We start from the raw sequence: 24,074 nt of genomic DNA on the forward strand, positions 1-24,074 counted from the left end.
ATTGGTATAATACCGCAGCCAGCACAGTAGGGATACAGAGTACTGATAGTGCATCTGAATTGATTGTTCAGATTGTGAACTGCAAAAGGTAATATCGTCAAGCAGATGTTTCAATAGAATTCTACTTAGTTTTAGTCACCTGAACAATTGGAGTGGAATAGAAGCAGCATCAGGAAACTGTGTGTTTGTTGAGTAATACCCTGAGTGGAAATTTCCAGGTCCACATGAACCAACTCTGCAGTGAAATACATCTTAAGATCAGATTCCTTCCTCTCCAGCCTTTACTTTTCCCACCTAAAACCTCCGAGCTTCTCACTTCATTCCCCCTCCCTTCCCCATCCACTCGGCTTCACCTATCACCTTTCAGCTTGTATTCCTTCCCCTCCCCCTACCTTCTTATTCTGGCTGCTTCCCTCTTCCTTTCCAGTCCTGATGAAGGGTCCCTGCCCCAAAATATTCACTGTTCATTCATTTCTATAGATGCTGTTTGATTTACTGAGTTCCTCCAGCATTTTATGTGTGTGTGGGTGTGTGTTGCTTTGGATTTTCAGCATCTGTAGAATCTCTTGGATTTACGATGTGTGCAGTATTTGACTCAAACTAAGTCTAATTCAGATAATCCTAAGAATTGAAGGATCTAGGTTTAGGTCGCTATCATTTGGTATCAAAATGATTACAGGCTAAAATCTTGTTGCTACTTTGGAGTCCATGGTACTTTTGCCTTTGAGTGTGTGAATTTATAACTTGGAGTTTTCAGAGTCTCAATGCAAGCTCTTTATGATTATGAATATTTATGATTTTTTGTAAGCTGCAGGTTCTAATCAAGAAAGTAGTTATATTATGATAATCATAAAACATAATTAACGTAATAGCCCACTGTTGGAGGATGCTTGCCGTGCCGTGTTAACCCCTGGAGAACTTTCTACTGGAATAAAAAACACATACAATGGGGTTAAAATTCTCCAGTTGATCATCGAGTGATGCAAATGAAGAAACGCTCTGTTGTTTCACCCTTTTTCTCTAATTTCCTTTGTGTTACTAATTAGAAACCTACAGAAAATAATTTTGGCAGTTATAGGGTAGAAGCCGCTTAACTGAACACCTCCCATGGCGAACAAAACACTCCAAACAGTTATTCTTAATAAGGAAGCCCCATTAAAAGTATACATGCCAGTTTTGATTGGCAGTAATGCATCCTGGAATTGTCCATGAACTGAAGTAATTATTCTATCAGTAACAGGTTTACTGTTGATGAAAGGGTAAATGCCACCTATTGAATCAATTGTATAGTGACAGTCCAGATTATGCAAAATCTACTGTTATCAATCACATTGGTACTTTATCTACTTATAAAATACGAATCAGTTTTCATTTCAAATGGTGGCACTTGGTTTGCTACATGCAAATTAACTCGATTTTGTTATAAACTCAAGGGTTTTGAAGTCAGTGTTTGATCTGTTAAAACAACAGACGTGCTCTAGGTTCTTTTTCAAGAGGATCTTCCTATTGCAATCTATGCAGAATTTCTACAATTTTACCAACATGGTCATTTTCTAAATATTTGTACTTTGAACAATTTTCGTAGGGTCTCACCAGTGTAGATGGGGCGCACCAGACACAATAGATGACCTCGGTAGATTTGCAGGTGAAGTGTTGCCTCACCTGGAAGGACTATTTGGGGCCCTGAATGGAGGTGAGGGAGGTGGTGAGCAGGCAGGTGTAGCACTTGGGGCACTTGTAGGGATAAGTGCCTGGAGGGAGATTAGTGGTAAGGGATGAATGGACAAGAGAATCGCAGAGGGAGCGATCCCTGCGGAAAGTGGAGAGGGGAGGGGGGTAAAGATATGCTTAGAGGTAGAATTTCTTTGGAGGTGGCAGAAGCTGTGAAGGATAATGTGTTGGATGCAGAGGCTGATGGGGTGATAGGTAGGGATAAGAGGGACTCTCGCTACTACAACGGCAGGAAGATGGGTGAGCAGAGATGTACAGGAAATGGAGGAAATGTGGGTGAGGACAGCATCAGTAGTAGAGGAATGGTTTCATGATGAGCTGCTATAAAGTGGGAATAATTTGGACAATATATTTTGCATGGTTATTAATATTTGAAGTACAAAAATATATTTAATCAGTATTGAGTTTAATGCTCAATGATACAGCATGTCGGCATCTTTATAATTGAATAACAAAAGCATCACCCCACCTGCAATCCATCAGTACACCTTGGAAGGTCTATGCCCAAATCAAGTGATACATCTCACAAGATCTCAACAAATTCTCTCTTCATTTGTATGCTGGAAACACAGGAATAGTTGGTCATTCTTTTTTACTCAAGCTGCTTAGATATTAATAAATGCTCCCCAAAAGAATCAAGATGAGTTAATAAACTGGTAGAAATTTTGAAGAAAAGGGTTGTGATTGCATCTGTGTGCAGTATTAATATTGGATTTATCTAATATTTAATTCTGTTACAAAGTTCAAGGAAGCAAATTTCTTAATTAACACACACAAAATGCTGGAGGTCAGGCAGTATGTATGAAAAAGGGTGAACAGTTGATGTTTCAGGTTGAGACCCGTCTTCAGGACTGGGAAATTTTCTGACCTCTGTCCTGAGCCTTGGCCGATTTCCCCATGGGCGCCATGGTAGCATTAGCAATTAGTGCGACACTATTACTGCTCGAGGAGGTCCAGAGTTCAGAGTTCAGAGTTCAATTCCGATGCCATCAGAAGGGAGTAGTACATTCTCCCCATGAACTGCGTGGGTTTGCACCAGGTGCTTCTGTTTCCCCCCACAGTCCAAAGATGTACCCATTAGTAAGTTAATTGGTCATTGTAAATAGTCCCATGACTAGGCTAGTACTAGAAAATTGGCTGTGACCCATTGGGCTGGAAGAACCTGTTGGGTGCTGTATCTCTAAATAAATAAGATAATACCAGGTGAAAGAAGAAGAAGAATGCCGATTTGATTCTTTCCTCTTCCTTTCCAATTCTGACGAAGGGTCTCAGCATGAAATATATACAGTTTATTCCCCTCCATAAATGCTGTCTGACCTGCTGACTTCCTCCAGCACTTACGTGTGCGTGTAGCTCAAGTTTTCCAGCATCTGTAGAACCGCTTTTGTTTATGGATAACAAAAGTAATTTGCTGCTGAATGGATTCAGGTACAATGATTCTGTTTCTCTTCGAGGAGATATTACTTCCTTGGAGGGAGGCCAGATTATGGATGCAAACCTTGCAATGTAACAGCAGCTTGTAAGAACTTGTTCTCTTTACAAGCACTCAGTGGCCAATGTATTAGGTACACCTGTACACTTGCTTGTTAATACAAATATCTGATCAGCTGATCATGTGGCAGCAACTCAGTGCATAAAAGCATGCAGACATGGTCAAGAGGTTCAGTTGTTGTTGAGACCAAACATCAGAATGGGGAAGAAATGTGATCTAAGAGACTTTGACTGTAGAATGATTCTTGGTGTCGGATGATGTGGTGGGTATCTCAGAAACTGCTGATTGCCTGGCATTTCCACGTACAACAGTCTAGAGATTATAGAGCATGGTGTAGAGAAACAATAAAACATCCAGTGAGCAGCAGTTCAGTGGGCAAAAATCAAAAAGCCAAAGAGGAATTGAAAGACTGATTCAGGCTAACAAGAAGGTGACAGTAACCCAGGTAACCACACGTTATAACAGTCGTGTGCAGAAGAGTATCTCTGAATGCAAAACACATCGAATCTTGCAGTGGATAGGCTACAACAACAGCAGAAGACCACATCAGATTGAAAGCTGTACCTAATAAAGTGGCCACTGGGTACACAAATTTTAAATAAATATAAATAATATTAAAAGAAATTAAAGTGCTTTTGTTAAAAGTGATCTACAAGCAGCATTGCTACCATCAGGAATGAGGTACAGAAGCCTGAAGGCACACACTCAGTGATTCAGGAACAGTTTCTTCCCCTCTGCCACCTGATTTCTGAATGGACATTGAACCCACGAACACTACCCATCTACATTTTTTTCCTATTTTTTGCACTACTTATTTAATTTAACTATTGAGTTCACTTCAATTTCTTTTAATATCATTTATATTTATTTAAAATTTGTATGTTTCTTTAAAGAAACTTGGATACTTGTACATTATCATGACACAATCAGTTTTATTAATTTCATTAATTTAATTTCCATGTCAAAAAATAAACACTATTGTGTGTTCTGTTTTAGTACTACACACTGGATTTCATTAATGTTTTTATCTTTTTGATTAATTCAGTAAAATCTGTAAGAAAAAATAAGTGGAAGCAGTTCTCCTTGTGGCCAGAAAGTTAAGCTTTCAGAATCAGATTTAATATTGCTGGCATATGTCATGAAATTTGTTGTCTTTGCAGCAGCAGTACAATGCAGTACATAATAGAAAAAAATGTGAATTGGCGTTTATATATATATATATATATAATAGTTAAATAAGTAGTGCAAAGATAGAAATAAAAAAGTAGTGAGGTAAAACCTTTATGGGAGGTTTTGAAGTAGTCTTTTCTGTTATAATGTACACTCAGTGGCCACCTTACTAGGTAGATAAGGTATCTAATAAAGTGGCCACTAAGTGTACTTGCAGTTGACCAGCTACTGGATTTCCTTTTTGGAATGAGTTATCAATAACTAAAAAAATAAAAATATTAATCTGTATCTCATAGAAATGTTAACTCGCTATATGATTGAATTGTTTAAACTAGTTCAAGAATTAATATTTAACAATGCATAACTATTTAGTCTTTGCATATTTTTGATCTCTGTTTCAAATATTGCTCTTTGGCTGTCAGTTGAGCAGTTGGCTTGATGAAAATTAATATTTTTTGAAAAATATATCGTATTGTACTGTACATAAAAGTACAGTAGTAATTTTATGTGTTACATTGTGTTACTGCCACAAAAAAAACTTATTTTGTGACGTATGTGAGTGATGATAAACCTGATTCTGATATGGGTCTCTATTGTGGGCTGAGAGTGGGAATCATGGTTGGGAAAAGGGGAAGGGAGAGGGGAAAGAGAAAGAAGCATTAGAGAGACATTCTGAAATGATCAATAAGCCAATTGTTTGAGACCAAATGACCTTGCCTGGTGTCTCAGGGCATCTGCACCCATGCCACCTCCCCACCCCAGGCACTCCTTCTCTGCCACCTGTCCCACACCTCTCTTACAACACTCCATCCTCACCATTTTCAATATTCTTTGCTGCCACCAGAATTGCAAACTCGCTGTCCACTCCACATTGAGAAATCAGTGCAATACCGTACAAAAGTCTTAAGCACCCTGAGCTGCCTAGACCTTTGCACAGTACTGTAAATGGTTGCAACTTGCAAGATGAATGGATCAGATATTCATAGAACAATGCAGCACGGATACAGGCCCTTCAGCCCAACCTGTCCATGCCGACCTCAGTGCCCACCCTGCTTGTCCCAACTTCCTATGATCAGCCCGTTTCCCTCTAGGCCATGCCTCTCCATGTACCCATCCAAATGCTTCTTAAATGACACCATTGTACGAGCCTCAATGACTCCCTCTGGTAGCTCGTTCCATGTGCTCACCACCCTCCGTGTGGAAAAAATTGCCCCTCAGGTCCCTTTTAAATCATTCCCTCTCACTCTAAGCCCATGCCCCATAGTTTTGGACTTCCCTTTCCTGGGGAAAAAAAATACTGTTACCATGCACCTTATCTATACCTCTCATAATTTTAAACACTTCTGTGAGGTCACTTCGACATAATGAATAATCTGTCTTGATGGCGATCAAACAAAAGCTTTCACTGTATCTTGGTACATGTTGCAATAATAAACCAGCTTTTAATTCTGCTCCAGTGTTTGCTGTCATCTGCATATCTCGTTTAGTTAATGGCTCTTTGCCTTCGACATGCTAATCCTTAACAATACCTAACACGAAGATGCAAGTTCAGGCGACCTTCCCACTTTATGGCTGTTTGGATATCAGAAATACCCAAACTTTGGTACAAGCACCATAGTAGTGTAGCGGTTAGTGCAACATTATTACATTTCAGGGCATTGGAATTCAAGGTTCATTCTCAATATCCTCTGTAAGGAGTCTCTGTACGTCCTTCCCATGGAATGCGTGGCTTTTCTCCGGGTCCTCCGGTTTCCTCCCACAGTCCAAAGACGTACCAGGTAGGTTGATTGGTCATTGTAAATTGTTCTATGATAAGGGTAGGGTTAAATTGGGGTTGTCAGGAGTTGCTGGGCAGTGCGGTTCAAAGAGCCGGAAGGGCTACTTCGCTCTATGTCTCTAACTGAAATAAATAAAAATAAAATAAGATTTGCCCAAATGGAATTCATAAGTGACTACCCAAAAACTGATGGGAGTGAGACAAACAGTCCATGAGCAGGGTAGGTGTGATCCTTCAAGATATCGCTGGCCTTTTGTCTGGCACCTTTCTGTATCTATATCCTTGATGGCAGGTAGGCTGATGCCAGTCATGCGTTGGGCAGTTTTTAACTACCCGTTGTAGAGCCTTTCTATCGCCACAGTGCTGTTTCTTTGATGTGGTGTATTGTCCCTTTAAATTATAGTCCTGACAAAGGGTCTCGGCCTGAAACGTGAACTGTACCTCTTCCTAGAGATGCTGCCTGGCCTGCTGCGTTCACCAGCAACTTTGATGTGTGTTGCTTGAATTTCCAGCATCTGCAGAATTCCTGTTGTTCTCATTCATTCTTTATTTGTTTATGTTACTTATTGAGATACAACGCAGAGTAGGCCTTCCCAGCTCTTCGAGCAACGTTGTAGAGCAACTCACCAATTTAACCCTAGCCTAATGACAGGACAATTTACACTGACTAATTAACCTACCAACCAGTACATCTTTGGACTGTGGGAGGAAACCAGAGTACACGGAGGACACCCATGCAGTCATGGGGAGGACATACAAACTCTTTACAAGCAGCGGTGGGAATTAAACAGTCCCATGTCGTTGGGACTGTAAAGCATTGCGCTAACCACTACACCATGGCGGTGCCCCTTTTGCCCACTTTTGTGTACTTCCTCTAAGTTACCATACTTTTACCCATTGCTCCCTGAACTCCTCCTACACCACTCTTCTCCCTGAACTCCATTCAGAATCAGAATTTATCCCTGACAACTGTATGTCATGAAGTTTGTGGTTTTGTGGCAGCAGTACAGCGCAAAGCATAAAAGTTACTGTAAAATACAAAAACACATAAATAGTACGAAGAAAGTAGTGCTCATAGACCAGTCAGAAATCTGATGGCTGAGAAGTGGTTTTTCTTGAACTATTGAGTGTCAGTCTATAGGCTCCTGTATCTCTTACCCAACAGTACTAATGCAAACGGGGCATGTCCTGGATAGTGAAGGTCTTTAATGATGCATGCTGCCTTCTTTCTGCACCACCTCTGGAAGATGTTTCCAGTGATTGCGGGGTATGATAAGTTGTTCAGTGGATGGTGATAACTTGTTCCTTCTTTATTATGAAGGTAGGTCGTGGCCAAACCGAACATCTTAAAAATGTTGCTGTTAGTTTCTACAAAGTTATTTCAATTGATTTAATTTGTTATTAAAATGTGTGAAAATAGAACAAAATAAATTGGAGTAAGATAGTATAGTGGGCTGAATGGCCTGTCCTGTGCTGTACTCTTCTATGCTCTATGCTCTAAGACTTACGAAATGCTGGAAGATCTCAGCAGGTCAGGCAGCATCTATGGAGGGGAACAGTTGACATTTCAGGCCAAGACCTTTGATCAGGACTGGAAGGGAAGAGGGAGGAAGCCGTAATAAGATGGTGGGGGAGGAAAAGATGTACACGCTGGAAGGTGATGGGTGAGACTAGGTGAGAGGGATGGAGGGTGAGTGGGGGAGGGGAGGTGAAGTGGGAAGCTGGGAGGTGATAGGTGGAAGAGGTAAATGGGTGAAGAAGAAGGAATCCGATAGGAGAAGAGAGTGGATCATTGGATAAAGGGAAGGAGGAAGGGCACCAGAGGAAGGTGATAGGCAGATGCGAAGAGAAGGGGTGAGAGGGGTACCAAGATGAGGAATGGAAGAAGAGAGAAAGCGGGGAGAAATTATCAGAAGTTAGAGTAATCAATGTTCATGCCATCGTATTGGAGGCTACCCAAGCAAAATATGAGGTGTTGCTCCTCCAACCTGAGAGTAGCCTCATTGTGGCTGTGGAGTAGGCCATGGACCGTCTCAAAAGAAATACTCAAAATACATTGATAGTCGGTCTCACTCAAAACTGGTTCTGTGTGTAAAATAATTTTTGCTCCTAAATGGTACATAATGCTGCTTGAAGGCTGGGACTGATGGTTGTTGATGTAAGGCAGATTTCATTCAATGCTAAACAATTTTACAGTATGAAGTTCTGTTTTACTGCTGATTGTTTATTGCACTCACTGTGTCATTTGCTCATTGTGACATGTTAATGTCTTTCAGACCCCAGTTCCCGATGGCGGGAATATGGTGCCTTGGCAATCATCATGGCTGGAATTGCGTTTGGCTTTCACCATCTATACAAGGTACAGTTCCAGTTTTACCAGAAAGACTTTCAAAATTAAGAATAAATTACACTGAGTGGCCACATTATTAGGCAGACTTGTACTCCTGCTCATTAATGCAAATATCTAATCAGCCAATCACGTATCAGCAACTCAATGCATAAAAGCATGCAGACATGGTCAAGAGGTTTTGTTGTTGTTGAGACCAGATATCAGGATGGAGAAAAATGTGATCTAGGTGACTTTGATCATTGAATGACTGTTAATGCCAGCGAGGTGGTTTAAGTATCTCAGAAACTACCAATCTCCTGGGATTTTAATGCATGACAGTCTCTAGAGTTAACAGAGAATGGTATGAAAAACAAAACATCCAGTGGGCTGCAGTTCTGTGGGTGAAAATGCCTTCTTAATGAGAGACGTCAGATGAGGTATTATTGGTGGCACCTCTGCCTTCAGTGATGACCAAGTTAAAAATAATGAATGGAATCGTGCAAAGTAGTTAGTGTCCAGTGTCCATGTTGGCTTTGAGGCAGGTGCAGACTCATTCTAGGGGGAATTCTGTAACAGAGTAAAGTTGAATCTCCAAGTTCATATAAAGCAGGGGTAGGCAGCCTTAAGCACAGATGATTTTCTAGCATGCCTTATTCATTAATTTGAGGCAAAACATAACTAGGTGTATTTAAATGGGTAATTCCCATATTTCAAGTTTATTATGGCATTTATCTGGCCCACCGTCCGCTCATTAATACGCGATCCGGCTTACAGAGGCAAAAAGGTTGCCAACCCCTGATATAAAATTATTAGTAAAGTACATATTGATCATTATATACTACTCTTAAGATTTATTTTCTTGCAGGCATTTACAGTAGAGCAAAGAAATACAATAGAATCGCTGAAAAATTCACGCAAAGACTGACAAATAAATAATGTGCAAAGAAGACTAACTGTGTAAATACAAAAAAAAAATAATAGTAATAAATAAAGCAAGCAAACAAACAAATAAGTAATACTGTGAACATGAGTTATAGGGTCCTTGAAAGTGGAATCAGTTCATTGCTGAGGTGAGTGAAGTTATTCATGTTGGTTCAGAAGCCTGATGGTTGTAGGGCAATAACTGTTCCTGAATCCTGGTGGTGTGGGACCCAAGGCTCCTGTGCTTCCTTCCTGATGGCAGCAGGGGGAAAGAGAGTATGGCTTGGATGGCAGAAGTCCCTGATGAGCGATGCTGCTTTCTTGTGGCAGCACCCCTTGTAGCTGTACTCAAAATTGAAGGGGGGTTTTCCTGTGATGGACTGGGCTGTATCTGCCACTTTTTGTAGGTGATTCTGTTCTTGGGCCTTGGTATTTCCATTTAAGGCCATGAGGCAACCAGTAAGGATACTCTCCATTGTGCATCAGCAGAAGTTTGTCAGAGTTTTAGATGACATGCCAAATCTGTGCAAACATCTAAGAAAGTAGAGGTGCCACCGCGCCTTCTTTGTGATGGCACTTATGTGCTAGATCAAGGACAGATCGTAGGATATTGATCCTGGTTTTCCATGATAATTCTAAGTGTGTTGTGCTGCCGCTGGAAAGTGAATACAGTTTTAGGGTAATCCACAAGAAGCAAGTGATGGCTAGTTCATTGCTTGTGAAGATCAGGAGGTAAAAGAGTCCTTAGGAGTGACGGTATGATCGTTGGTGACTGTAGAGGGCAATTCTGGACCTGCAGACTCTGGAGCAGTAGAGACACAGGAACCGCTGGGACGTGGGCTCTTGGGTAGTAGGATCCTTCCTGCATTTCCTCTCCTCTTCTGGATTCCTCAAAATTCTTGGCTGCTCCGTAGATCAGCATTCTCCTGCAGCCTCTGTCACAAGCCAGCTGCTGCCACTTGTTGACCTTCATATTTGCCTGAAAGAGCTGCTGCTGAAGTTGGTCTTTGCACCTCTTGTGTGGGGCACTACGATTTCTCTTGGCCTGAGAGAGTTCTCCATAGAGTACTGCTTTCGGTAAGCTGGAGCTGTCCATGTGAGACACGTGGCCTGACCAGCGGAGCTGCTTGAGCTGCAATGTGGCTTCAATGCTTCTCCAGGATCTCATGGTTGAAGACACGATCCTGCCAGCTGATACCCATGATGGAGCAGAGGCTGTGCTGGTGTACGTGCCCGAGCAACTGGATTTGCTTGCAGTACAAGACCCAAGCTTCGGAGCTGTGCAGCAGTGTTGTGACAATGGCAGTCTTGTAGACCTGTATTTTTGTGGACAGACACTGCTGCTGGTTCTTCCACACACATTTCTGGAGGTGCCGGAAGGCACTGCTGGTTCTGGCGAGTTGATTGTCAACATCCCTTACTGTTGGAGATGACGCTGCCCAGGTAGGTGAACTACTCAGCCGTGGTGAGAGAGTGGTCATCAATGGTGATCTGAGGTGGGTTATAAATGCCACAAGGGGCTTTTGATGGAGGATCATGTTTTTTTAAGACTGGCCGTTAACCCGAAAGCCCCTGCAGCCTTGGTGAACTGAGTGACTGCATCCTCTGTGTATGTGAGAAGAGCATCGTTGTTCGCAATATAGTAGCTGGAGAATGGGTTCTTGCATGGTTTTTGTTCGGGCAAGAAAGCAACAGAAATTGAGGATATTTCCATCAGTGCTAAACCGTATGTAAATCCTCTTTGAGGTGGTCTCTTTTGCTTCCCATAGCATCATGCTGAAAAAGATGGCAAAGACCATTGGTGCCAAAACACAGCCTTGTTTCACTGATGGAGAATGGGTCGGATAGGTTGCCCATGTGTTTAAACTGACCACTTTGGCCTTCATGGAGCTGCTGCAGGATGGTGAGGAATTTCAGGGGACAGCTGAGTTTCAACTGAGTCTTCCAGAGACCATCGCGGCTGAGGGTATCAAAGGCCTTGGTCAGGTCAATGAACAGTCCCATTTTCTGTTCACAACACTTCCCCTGTATCCGGCACAGGGCAAAGATCATGTCAGGTCAAAGAGTTTTGTCATCTTCAGAAGTTTTCTGATGACTCTGCCATAGTTGGATGCATCAGCAAGGGAGATGAGGCTGAGTACAGGGCCTCATAGGAAACTTTGACACATGGTGTGAGCAGAATTATCTGCAGCTTAATGTGAAAAAGACTAAGGAGCTGGTGGTAGACCTGAGGAGAGCTAAGGTACTGGTGACCCCTGTTTCCATCCAGGGGGTCAGTGTGGAAATGGTGGAGGATTACAAATACCTGGGGATACGAATTGACAATAAACTGGACTGGTCAAAGAACACTGAGGCTGTCTACAAGAAGGGTCAGAGCCATCTGTATTTCCTGAGGAGACTGAGGTCCTTTAACATCTGCCGGACGATGCTGAGGATGTTCTACGAGTCTGTGGTGGCCAGTGCGATCATGTTTGCTGTTGTGTGCTGGGGCAGCAGGCTGAGGGTAGCAGATACCAACAGAATCAACAAGCTCATTCGTAAGGCCAGTGATGTTGTGGGGATGGAACTGGACTCTCTGACGGTGGTGTCTGAAAAGAGGATGCTGTCTAAGTTGCATGCCATCTTGGACAATGTCTCCCATCCACTACATAATGTACTGGGTGGGCACAGGAGTACATTCAGCCAGAGACTCATTCCACCGAGATGCAACACAGAGCGTCATAGGAAGTCATTCCTGCTTGTGGCCATCAAACTTTACAACTCCTCCCTTGGAGGATCAGACACCCTGAGCCAATAGGCTGGTCCTGGACTTATTTCCTGGCATAATTTACATATTACTATTTAACTATTTATGGTTTTATTACTGTTTATTATTTATGGTGCAACTGTAACGAAAACCAATTTCCCCCGGGATCAATAAAGTATGACTATGACTATGAGATGTGCCTCTGTTCGCTCTGAATCTGCAGTGACTCTGTGAGGTTGCTTTTGCCAATGGTAGGGATGATTCTGTTCAGGAGAATTCTGGCAAGGGTGTTCCCAGCAGGGTAACACCTCTATAGATTGAGCAATTTGATTTCTCCCCTTTGTTCTTGTACAGGGAGACAGTTACAGTCTTGCATAGGTCATTTAGACTGAACCTTTCTCCCAACAGAGTGTGAACAGGTTTGTGAGTTCACTCAGGAGAATGTCTCCGCCCATTTTGTACACTTCCGCTGGGATCCCATCAATGCCTGGGGCTTTATGGCATTTCTGCTTGGAAACAGTGACTTTTAGACTTGAAGATTATCCCAAAAAGCCTCTCGTAGTGCTGTGTCCATCGCCTCATGGTGGCTTCGTTGTCTGTCAGCAGGCTGGAGCCATTGCATGAGCCTAGAGGGGCTTGAATCTGACAAGTTGGACCATACATTATATGCAGTGGGTCATAGACGGTTTGAGTGTCACCGTTGTCTGCATAGTGCTGCATTCGTTCTGCTAGGGCAGTCCACCAACTATTCTGCATCTGTCTCTGTTGCATGCAGCTCTGTATTCAGCCTTGGCCGCGTGGTTGTCGGGAACATCCGACACATCCTTTTGTAGGTAACATGTTGTTAAAAGGTATTGGTTTAACCATTGATTTTTTTTACTCTGAACACAGTGAATTCTAGTTAATTGGGCCAGCAGTTAATCAGGGCTGCCACTTCTTTGGTACAACTGTTAAAGAAAAAAAGGTAATCGAAAAAATTGCTGGACTTCCTTTTGTTTATTTGGGACATTATGCTGCTTAACTGGGGCAGAAGATTGTAGCTGAACAAACATTAGTTGCGAGTTCTTGTGTGGCCATCAGACACTACACTGTGCTTAGAACGAACAGTTTTTAAATAGTGTCTGATGCATGTGTTTATGTTCAAAAGCGCTGAGTTGACAAGAAATAAGCATTACGAAAATTCAGAACTATTTTGCTCCCTGCAATTTCAAGCATCCAAGGCTTGGAAATGTCAAAAACAGTCAGAAGTGTAAAAGAAATGATTTCACTACTTCAACAAGTTAGAAACTATGAAGAATTTGAAGGTATCGACAATCATCTTGAATATTACAATGAAAATGAAGATTTGGAGGATATAGCCATCAAAAGTATTGCATGAAGATGGTCCATTATCTGCACCAGGTGTCTGCGTTGATTTTGTTAATTTACAGTCAGTCAAAAGAACACGACAGCATACACTATATAAATTCCTCAATCGATAACTATTAAGAACTAATACAAAGTTTTATTGTACTATCGTAGTATTGACAGTATTCTAATTTGTTCTGTATTTCATTTAAATACATAATTTGTTACTCAGGTGATCTACTTTATACCTTTTTAACTATTTCCATGAAACTTAGGATAATTGGGGCCCCTGCTTATTTGAACCAAAATGTACTGGTCCCAATGTGTCCCAATTAACCAGAATCTACTGTACTTAGATATGAATATGAAAAACTAAATATATCTAATGACAACACTTGGTTACTAGTTTCTATGACATTAATTCTTGGAACTCCCTTGAGTAGCTTACAAGTATTTTGTACATCTATTCAATTCAACAACTGATGCCCTGATATTAATGCACAGCGTGTCAGCTGTTGTGCCATGTACTGTTCTACAGTAATGAAAGGAATGTACGTTACGCAGATCAAAGTCGATGGCCAGTTTAGAAGTACAAGAGCTTTTTATTTCCTGATCTAATATATACTTTTGCAACACCCACAATAAAATTTACTAAATCTTGAACCAGAAAGAAAACAAAATTAGTCTCACTTGACAGAATCAATCGGCGGGTGTCTTTTGCTTTTAAGTTTTAATTTAGTATTTGCCAAGCTGTAGGTAACCATTTAGAAAATTATTGTAGTGGGTAAATGAGACTAACAACAGAGACTTTAATACATTTTCAAGCCTTCAAATTCCTAAAATTACAATAGCTACCAAAAGCATGACCACACAAGTAGCACTTCCTCAACTGCCTCATGCTTTGGTCTCATTTACTAATATAATTATAATGAATGTTTCAGTTTGTGTTATGTTGGTACTGGGATCCTTGAGCTGATTAAAATGCTCGTCTGTATTGTGTGCTTTTATCAGTTTTGTCTAAAATTACATTTTGAAAATGCATTGGAATGATCATTATTAAAAATGAGTACTCTTAAACACTCATTTATATTTGATTGTCAATTATTTTAATCAGACCCTTTGGAGGTCTGAAGCCAGAAATTCAATATTTGCACTCTTGTTTATTTCACTCACTCAGTGTTGTGATACCTCCCTTGTTTGTTCATCTTATTTCTCTCACATTTCCCTTCTGACTCTCTTGCTAAAGTTTTCTTCACTTTTAGTTTTTCTCTCTCTCTTTGACTCAGCTTTATTCTCCTTCTCACTTTTGTCTTTAATGGACATGTTCGCACTTTCATCAACTGTTTATGTAGAGATACAGCACAGTAACAGGCCCTTCTGTCCCAAATACACCCCTGTGACCAATTAACCTACTAACCCAGAGCAAGACAAACAAAATGCTGGCGGGGTGGCGTAGTAGCGGTTAGCATGATGCCTTACAGTTCAGGGGACCTAGGTTCAACTCACATCACTGCCTGTAAGGAATTTGTATGCTCTCCTTGTGACTGCGTGGGTTTCCTCTGAGTGCCCCAGTTTCCTCCCACGGTCTGAAGATGTACTGGTTGGTAGGTTAATTGGTCATTGTAAATTGTCCCGTGCTTTGTGCCGAGGCCCTTCATCAGACTGGAAAGGGAAAGGGAAGACACCAGAATAAGAAGGTGGACAAGCTAGGTGATAGGTGAAGCCAGGTGGGATGAAGTAAGAAGCTGGGAGATGATTGGTAGAAAAGATAAAGGACTGAAGAAGGAGGAATCTGATAAGAGAGGAGAGTGGACCATGGGAGAAAGGGAAGAAGGAGGGGCACTGGGGGAGGTGATAGGCAGGTGAGGAGAAGAAGTAAGGAGCCAGAGGAGGGAATAGAAGAAGAGGGGAACAAAAATTATCTGAGGTTGGAGAAATTGATATTCATGCCATCAGGTTGGAGGCTGCATAGACGGAATATATCCAACCTGAGAGAATATATCTCAGACAGAATATATTTTAGATGGAATATATCTTTCATGGCAGAAGCGGAGGCCATGGACGGGCCGTGGAACAGGGATGGGGATTGAGTTAAAATGGTTGGCCATCGGAGAATTCCACTTTTGGCCGAAGGAGCAGAGATGCTCGACAATCTTTGGGATGTGGGAGGAAACTGGAGCATCCGGAGAAAACCCTGGTTTGCTGGCGCAGTAATCGAGTTACGCTAACAGCCATGCTACTGTGCTGCCCCCAGTGTTGTTTCGACTTTCTCTATTTCTTTTTTTAACCATCACTTCTTCCACCTGCCACTCTATTTCCTTATTTGCTTGTTGGGTTTGGTTTTGGTATTCTAGTTTCCACACTGGATCCCATCAATTATCTGATGTCTTTTCCCTTTTATTTCGCCGTCTCCGCCAGATGATCACCCCTCTGTGCCTACAACCTGCTGTTGAGCCTCAGCAACTTTCCCTGGGTTGCACAGCAAACCCTTCTTGTCCCGCAGGCACCTTCATGCTTTGCCCCACCCCTCCAGGTCACTGTACCCCTCCCATGCATACTCTGCACTCCCTGTGCCACAGAAATTTCACCACCACCTTCCGCCTCCAACCAGCCCATCCCCATTCTTAGTACGTTCCTCAGGCTGTTGGAGAGGGTCCAGAGGAAATTCACAAGAATGATTCTGGGCAATGAAAGTGTTAATGCATGAGGAGCATTTGATGGTTTTGAGTCTGTACTGGCCCTAAAAAATATTGAAAGCCCTAGATAGTGGATGGGGAGAGGATGTTTCCTTTTCTGGGAGAGTCTAGGACCAGAGGCCACAGGCTCAGAGTCGAGGGATATCCATTTAGAACAGAGCTGAGGAGTAATTCCTTTAGCCAGAAGATGGTGAATCTGAGGAATTTGTTGTCATAGACGGCTGTGGAGGCCAAGTTATTTGGTATATTCACGGCAGATGTTTATAGGTACTTGATTAGTCAGGGCATCAAAGGTAACAGAAAGAAGACAGAGAATCAGGATTGAGAGGGATAATAAATCAGCCGTGATGAAATGGTGGAGCAGTTGATGGCTGAATGGCCTAATTCTGCTCCCATGTCTTATGGTAATTGATAAAAGATGAAAGCTTTCTTCTGCGTCTGGTTTCCATAGCTGCTCTGATCAGCATATATTTTCATTTTAGTACTTTGAAGGTTCAGTTTATTATGAATTTGTAACATCTTCCTAATAAAAATATACTGGTTTTTCATGAAGCTAAGTATTCAGTGTTTTGAATAGTGGGATATAATATTTGGTGCAGTTTCACCACTCAAGGTCACAGTAAATGAATTGCCAAATAAAGTTGCTGAAACCTGCCAGCATGATTAGCATCAAAGTCATAATTACACAGTTGTTGCGACAGTGGACTTTGCAGGGTATCTGTATTTGGAGCTGAAGAATCGCAGATGCTGGAAATCCAAAACAGAAATAGAAAATGTCAGAAGCATTCAGCATCCATGGGGGAAACAAAGCAAGAGTTGGTAATTCAGGAGAAGGATGCTTCATCAGAACCAGAAAAAGTTGGAACGAGAGGAAGGATGGAGAGGATAGAGTCAAAGGACACTACAGCACAGAAACAGGCCCTTCAGCCCATCTAGTCCATACAGAACAATGAATCTGCTTCTCCCATCAACCTTCACCTGGACTGACCATACCCCTCCCATCCATGTACCTATACAATTTCTCTTAAATTTTGAAATCAAACCTAACAGCTCGTTCCACACTCTCACCACCCTCTGAATGAAGAAATTACCCCTCATGTTCCCCTTGAACATTTCACCTTTCACCCTTAACCCATGAACTCTAGTTCTAGTCTCACCAACCTCAGTGGAAAAAGTAGGTGTGTCTGCACCCACGCCACCCCTGTATTTGCCAATGTGGAGCAGAGAGCAAGTTTGTAAATTTGGCGGGAGCAAAGGATGTTGGGAATGGTGAGGGTGGAGCACTGCAGAAGGGATGTGGGACAGGTGGCAGAGAAGGAGTGCTTGGGGCTGGGGGGTGGGGTGGTGACATGGGTGCAGACGCGCCCAGTCCTGAGACATCAGACAAGGTTATTTGATTCCAAACAATTTGTTTATTGACCATTACAGAATGTCTCTCTGGTGCTTCCCACTCCCTCCCCTCTCCCTTCCCCTTTTTCCCAACCAGGATTCCCCTCTCCTTGCCCCCTTCCTACTCTCAGCTGGTATCCCTCTAACCTTTCCTATCTATGTTGTCTGCCGAGTATTGTGGGTTTGTTATTTGACACTGGAATGTATGGCAACACTTTGGGCTGCCCCCAGCCCATCCTTAAGTTGTGTTATGTTGTTAATTCCATCAACACATTTCACTGTACATTTTAGGGTACATGTGATAAATATATCAGAATTTGAATCACAGGAAGTAAATGCAATCTCCACAGAGGCAGTACCAGAGGTCAGGTTTGAACACGTTACTTGAGTTGGCATTGAGCAGCTCTGCTAGCTACATCACTGTGCAACCCTCAAAGTGAAACCTTATAAGAAGAGTGTTGAGATAGGAGAGTCAACTGGAAGCTTTCTGGAAGCAGATAAACTTACACATGCAATAGCTGTGGTTGTTAAAGGGCAAGTCATAATGACTGTGCCACTGATTCAAATGATTGTTGCTGATGAGGCATTCCTCCCAAATTAAGTCCAGACCCATTGTGGACCTGGCATAGGATCGAAGACCCCATTAATTCTAATGCAAATTCTCAGCTTGAGACAACATGTGATGTTTAAAAGGATTCATGGTTGTTTATTTTTACAGCCTGGTATGGAAACACCAATGCCCAGGAACAGAAAAGGCTACAGAAAGTGGTGGACACAACCCAGTCCATCACAGGAAAGCCTTTCTCCATCATTGAGCACAGTTATTTGGGAGTGCTGCCATAAGAAAGCAGCATCCATCATCAAGGACCCCCTCTATCCAGGCCATGCTCTCAATTTGCTACCACCAACAGACAGGTATTACAGAAGCCTAGGTCCCACACCACCAGATTTAGGAACAGTTATTACCCTACAACCATCAGGCTCTTGAAACAGTGTGGATAACTTCACTCACCATAACTCTGAATTGATTTCACAGCCTACAGACTCACTTTCAAGGACTCTGTGACTCCCGGTCTCAGTATTTTTATTATTTGCACAATTTGTCTTTTTTTGAACATTCTTTTGTGTCAGTCTTTGTTTATATACAGTTTTACATAAATTCTATTGTATTTCTTTATTTTACTGTAAATATCTGCAAGAAAATCAATCTCACAGTAGTATGTGGTGACATATGCATACTTTGATAATACATTTTACTCTGACTTTTGACATTGAGACCAACCTCCCCAGCACTGAGGCCTTAATTGCACCCAGATGACTGTCAGACAGACCAATGTGGCCTGTTGTGGTTGTTCAAGGGCCAAATTATGTTGAATGTGACCACTAATTCAAAAGAGCTGCTGGAAAGTAACAGTAACCATGACAGCGACATTGCAGAATGCCATACTCATGGCACGTCCAACACCAGATTTTAACAATAGATGCTCTGTTCCATAGTCTCGTGGTAACACACTACCAGGTGCTTCGATGGTGGGGTGGAGATATGTCTCCACCAAAGGAGGTGTAAGGCACTCCTTCCTTCTGCTAACCTGCAGGTCATCAGTGGGCAAAGTGTACACCTGCTTAGCCCCTGATCACAGTCATATGAAGCCATGGGAGCAGGTGGTGGATGGTTGTATGAGCATCTGGTGCATATTACAAGTCCTGGTTATGCAACCACTGATGCTAGGTGCACAATGTCTGAAGAGTATTGATAATGGCTGGGGTCACCCGTTTTGTAAAGACCCTGCCAGAAGAAGGCAATGGCACACCGCTTCTGTAGAAAAATTTGCCAAGAACAGTCATGGTCATGGAAAGACTATGGTCTCCTATGTTATATAACATGGCACATAATGAAAAAAAAATGCTCAGAGGGAAAGATTCAAAGATGTTATCCAATCCTCCACAAGAAAATGTGGTATCCCCACTGACACCTGGATTTCTTTGACCCATGGCCATTCAAAGGATTCAGTATGGCACCGAGGACCTTAAATGCAAGTGGTGGCACACAACAGCACTGAATGAGCAGTGGAAAGAGCACACCACTTCTCAGACTGTCCTTCGCCCTCTGTGTTCAGTACCCACTGTCTCAACTGTGGCGGAGTCTGAGAACCCATCTTTAGCATAATTAATCTTCTCAAAGCCCATTGAAACTTGACATTCTAAATCCAAAAGCACTGCCTAAGAAGAAGATGAATATTTCAAAGTGACTATTTTTATTACAGGTGGTCCTGTTGTAAATCAGTACCCATGCAGAATAGGTTTAAACTTTTGTAATATCATGACTGTGTTAATGTGAACTGTGAATACAGAGCAAACACACACAATATACTGGAGGCTCAGCAGGTCATCTGAGTGTGTGCGTGCCCTTAACTCCTGGTGGAGTTGTCATGACAAGCTTTTTTGGTATGCTCATCATATGGTGTGCCTTGGGCATCTGAAACCTGGCGGAGCCCATCCCTCTCCAGTTTTTTTTTACAAGGTCATGTTGTTAGCTCAACACTCAACCCAGGCACGGATGGGGAGCGTGCAAGGGAGCTGAACTCGGGACCTCTCGCCCCGAAGTCCGGGGCTGATGCCGTTACGCCACCAGCCGGCTTAGGCAGCATCTATGGGGAGGATAGAACAGTTGACGTTTCAGGCCGAGACTCTTCATCAGGACTGGATGGGAAAGGCGAAGAAAGAGATTGAGGGAAGAGAAGGAATATGTTTCAGCCTGAAACATCAACTGTTTATTACTCTCCATAAGTACTACCTGACTTGCTGAGTTCCTCCAGCATTTTCTGTGTGTTGCTCTGAATTTCAAGCATCTGCAGAACCTCTTGTGTTTATGCAGTTGTTCAGAGGAATTTCACTATCCTTTTTGGTAATCACTCTGATTTTTATTTTGGGTGTGGGCAAACAGTGCTCCAAACATCTTAGTCCTGTGACAGCATGCCCTTCACAATTGCATTAAATATAATTGGAAACAGGAATGCAGCAAGACTTTTTTTTAAGATGATTAAGCAAAAAAAAAACAATTATTTTAAAAGGCTCAACTAGTAGTTGCATTGACCTGCTTTCCTCCCAACGGATTGAATGTCAAGCTTTATTCTTGTTTAATCCCTCTTTATGAGGAAGATATTGTCCAACTTTATCTTGTACTAAAGGGTATCGGATAGTAAAGTGCATACAAAAATAATAGACTGTGTGCTTTTGCTGTATAAATATTTATTGATTATTTAAGGTTTTCCTTTTTAAGGCATTCGAAAGTTGAATACAATCGACCTTAGTAAGCGGCAAGCCACATGATAGATAATAACACAGGAAGATCAAATAGTGCTAAACAGAGCAAATATGTCAAAGCAGCTTGTGACTGGGACTTTCCAGTTCAGTAATCCTGCCACAGGTTTGGAGTTGATACCAGAGAATTCTATAATTCTGGCAATTCAGGGTCATAGATAATGACTGAAATGGCATGCTAGACTTACAGTATTCCGGTTTCTAAGCTCCAGATCAACCTTCAGTCCTTCTTGAGATTCAGACACCCTGGATTTCTCCTCTGACTAGAAAATCAGCTGGATCACCTACATATAAAAACATCTCAATGTGGGTGTCATGGGTTGTGTGACTTGCCTCCCGAGTCCCAAATCTCTTCCACTACCTGCAAAACACAAGTTAGGAAAGTGATAGGATGCCATCCAGTCATCTGGGTGAGTGCAGTTCCAGAATATTAAAATTTCCACCACTGCCTGTAAGGAACTTGTATGTTCTCCCTGTGGGTTTCCTCCAGGTGCTCTGGTTTCCCCCCACAGTCCATAGGTTAATAGATCATTGTAAATTGTCTCGTGATTAGGCTAGGATTAAATTGGAGGATTGCTCGGTAGCATGGCTCGAGGGGCTGGAAAAGGGCTTATTCCACCAAGTATCTCTTTCAATCAATCGATAAATAAACAGACAAACAAATAAATCAGGGTCATAGAGTCATACAGCATGGAAATGGTGCTTTCAGCCCAACTAGTCCATGCTAACCAGGTGCCCCATCCAAGTTAGACCCATTTTCCCACGTTTGGCTGGTATCCCTTGAACCGGTTAGACTCTAACCTTTCCTATCTATGTACCTCTCCAACTGTCTTTTAAAAGTTGTTTTTGTATCTGCCTGAACCACTTCCTCTGGCAGATGAATCCACACATATACCATCCTAAGTTCTTAATTCTTTTCCCTCGCACTGGAAACCTATACTCACTAGTTCTTGATTCTCCTACTCTGGGGGAAGAGACTGAGCACATCCATCCTCATGATTTTGTACAGAGAAAGTAGTTGAGGCAGTGCTCACATCCCGGGAATGAAGATATCAGATAAATAAGGCAGAGATTTCAGGAGGAATATTTTATATTCTGTAATTCATCAAAGCAGGTGTTTATATGCTGCTTGCTTTTTACAGAAGTCAAGATGATTTTGAACTTTTGCACCTGTTTAGAGCTGTCATTATGTGGATCAAGTGTGTGGCAGATTAAACTTTAGCTAAATTGGATTTCACTTTTTTCTGTTTGAAGTTGGTTGTTTCAAATACCATATTATTTGTAAACTGCTACGAGGGTACACATTTACTATCTTAAGTGTCCAACTCACTGTGAGCAATGTTAAACTACAAGGAAAATTCTAGAAAAATAACATTTCCACACCCTCATCCAACAATTTAAAAGATATTTTTAGGTAGTTGGGTGGATAGCAAAGAGAGAGGTGGGCCAGTCATGGGAAAATATGATGAGCTTAGGTCTCATTGAAAAGATTCTGCAGATGATGTAAACACAAAATTGTTGATGGAATTCAGCAGGTCAGGCAGCATCTACAGTAGGGGTTCCCAACATGGGATCCAGTGACCTCTCAGTTAAGGGCATAAAAAAGGTTGGGAACCCCTAATCTAGAGAGAGGAATGAACAGGTTCTGCTGAAGGGTCTCAGCTTGAAACGTTGATAGCTTATTCCTCTCTATAGATGCTCACTGATCTGCTGAGTTCCTCCAGCATTTTGGGTGTGTGTAGCATAGGTGAGCACTTTCATTTGCATGGACAGATTTTCTCTGCTTCCAACTCACTGTAAGCAATGTCTGGTAATGGGTATTGGCATTTTATGAAATAGCTGTAAACATCTTTAAGTATGGTTGGCAATAAGAAAAGTAATCCTAGATTGCTGTTAAGACCTGTGGTTCTATTGATAAAACTTGACTCCAATTAAAGTTACTTAATGGCTAAATGAAGAGAAAGGGGGCAAATAAAACACTAATTGTTGATCTTGCCTGAAAGCTTCTAATTCGTAATTTCCTTTGTGTGCTTCTAGTTTAAACTAAAGAGGGTTGTATTATTGGAAAGAAAATTAGGTCTACTAACCTCTCTCACACTTAGGGGATGTTCTTCCGGTGATTGCATTTATTTTGGGATTTGGAGATAGGATTGGCTTCAGAACTCTGTATAGTTGCTGTTCTGTTAAGAAATTCCATGCATATTGAACATATGATATGTACTCAAAAATTAATTTGTAATCTTTGCTTATAGACAGTATTTTTAGTTCCGTCAGCAGATACTGCCTGATCTCCTGACAGCTATAATCTTCTGTTTTAGCATCTTTAGCATTTTTCTTTTTTATTTATTAACTTACGGACTTCAGACTCGTAAATGTAATTCTTAAGGAGTACCGCAATTTCAACAGGGCGAAGATCCCATCTGCCTATCAGTGGGTCAGATCTTCTGCTGCCCTGAAGTTGCCTCTCGCCTGTCCCTGTAGTCTGCTGCTACGTCCAGGGTAACGCTGGATGCATTGTTCTTCCAGATGCCCGGCTGTCAGCACTTTGATGTGATGAAGTGCACCAGAGTGGTTGCCTTGGCACTGATGGCCTGCTACACTCACGGACTAGCTTTGATGAGGCCCTGCACCCATCCTTCAACGACTTTCGAGACAATCAGTTGATGAATGTTTGTGAATAACATTTGTAAACACTCGACATTTGTCATCTGTCAAAATGTAAAAGTACAATGAGAAAATTGGTCAGATAACGCTTTACTGCGTCAGTGACCAGGGTTCAGTCGCTGCCGCTGTCTGTAAGGAGTTTGTACATTCTCCCTGTGACCGTGCATGTTTCTTCCAGGTGCTCCGGTTTCCACTCACATCCTGAAGTGGTATGGATTAGTAGGTTAATTAGTCATGTGGGTGTCTTTGGGCCGGAAAGTCCCGTTCCTGTGCTGTATCTCTAAATCAGGAGTTCCCAGCCTGGGGTCCGTGGACCTTTTGGTTATTGGCAGAGGTCCATGGCAAAAAAAATTGGGAACCCCCTGCTCTAAGTAAAAAAAAAATTACTTTTTAAGGAAGTTAAACTATTAAGGCAGGCACAAAAGATTTTTTAAAATGTAATTAAGCTTGTTTAAAAGGTTCCATTTACCATTCTGCCAGCAGTCGATTTC

The 24,074-nt window shown here is 42.0% G+C and overlaps 1 protein-coding gene across 1 annotated transcript in view; it reads left to right on the forward strand.

Annotated features, from left to right (window-relative positions):
* Window positions 1-24,074, forward strand: part of pex14 (peroxisomal biogenesis factor 14) — a 347,718-nt gene that overhangs the window by 239,642 nt on the left and 84,002 nt on the right. Inside the window, exon 5 of the mRNA XM_072245373.1 lies at window positions 8,447-8,529. Within this exon, the coding sequence (XP_072101474.1) occupies window positions 8,447-8,529 (83 nt within the window). The remainder of the gene's footprint in view (window positions 1-8,446; window positions 8,530-24,074) is intronic.

This window comes from Mobula birostris, chromosome 27 (assembly GCF_030028105.1).
Source record: "Mobula birostris isolate sMobBir1 chromosome 27, sMobBir1.hap1, whole genome shotgun sequence".
Taxonomy (NCBI): Eukaryota; Metazoa; Chordata; class Chondrichthyes; order Myliobatiformes; family Myliobatidae; genus Mobula; species Mobula birostris.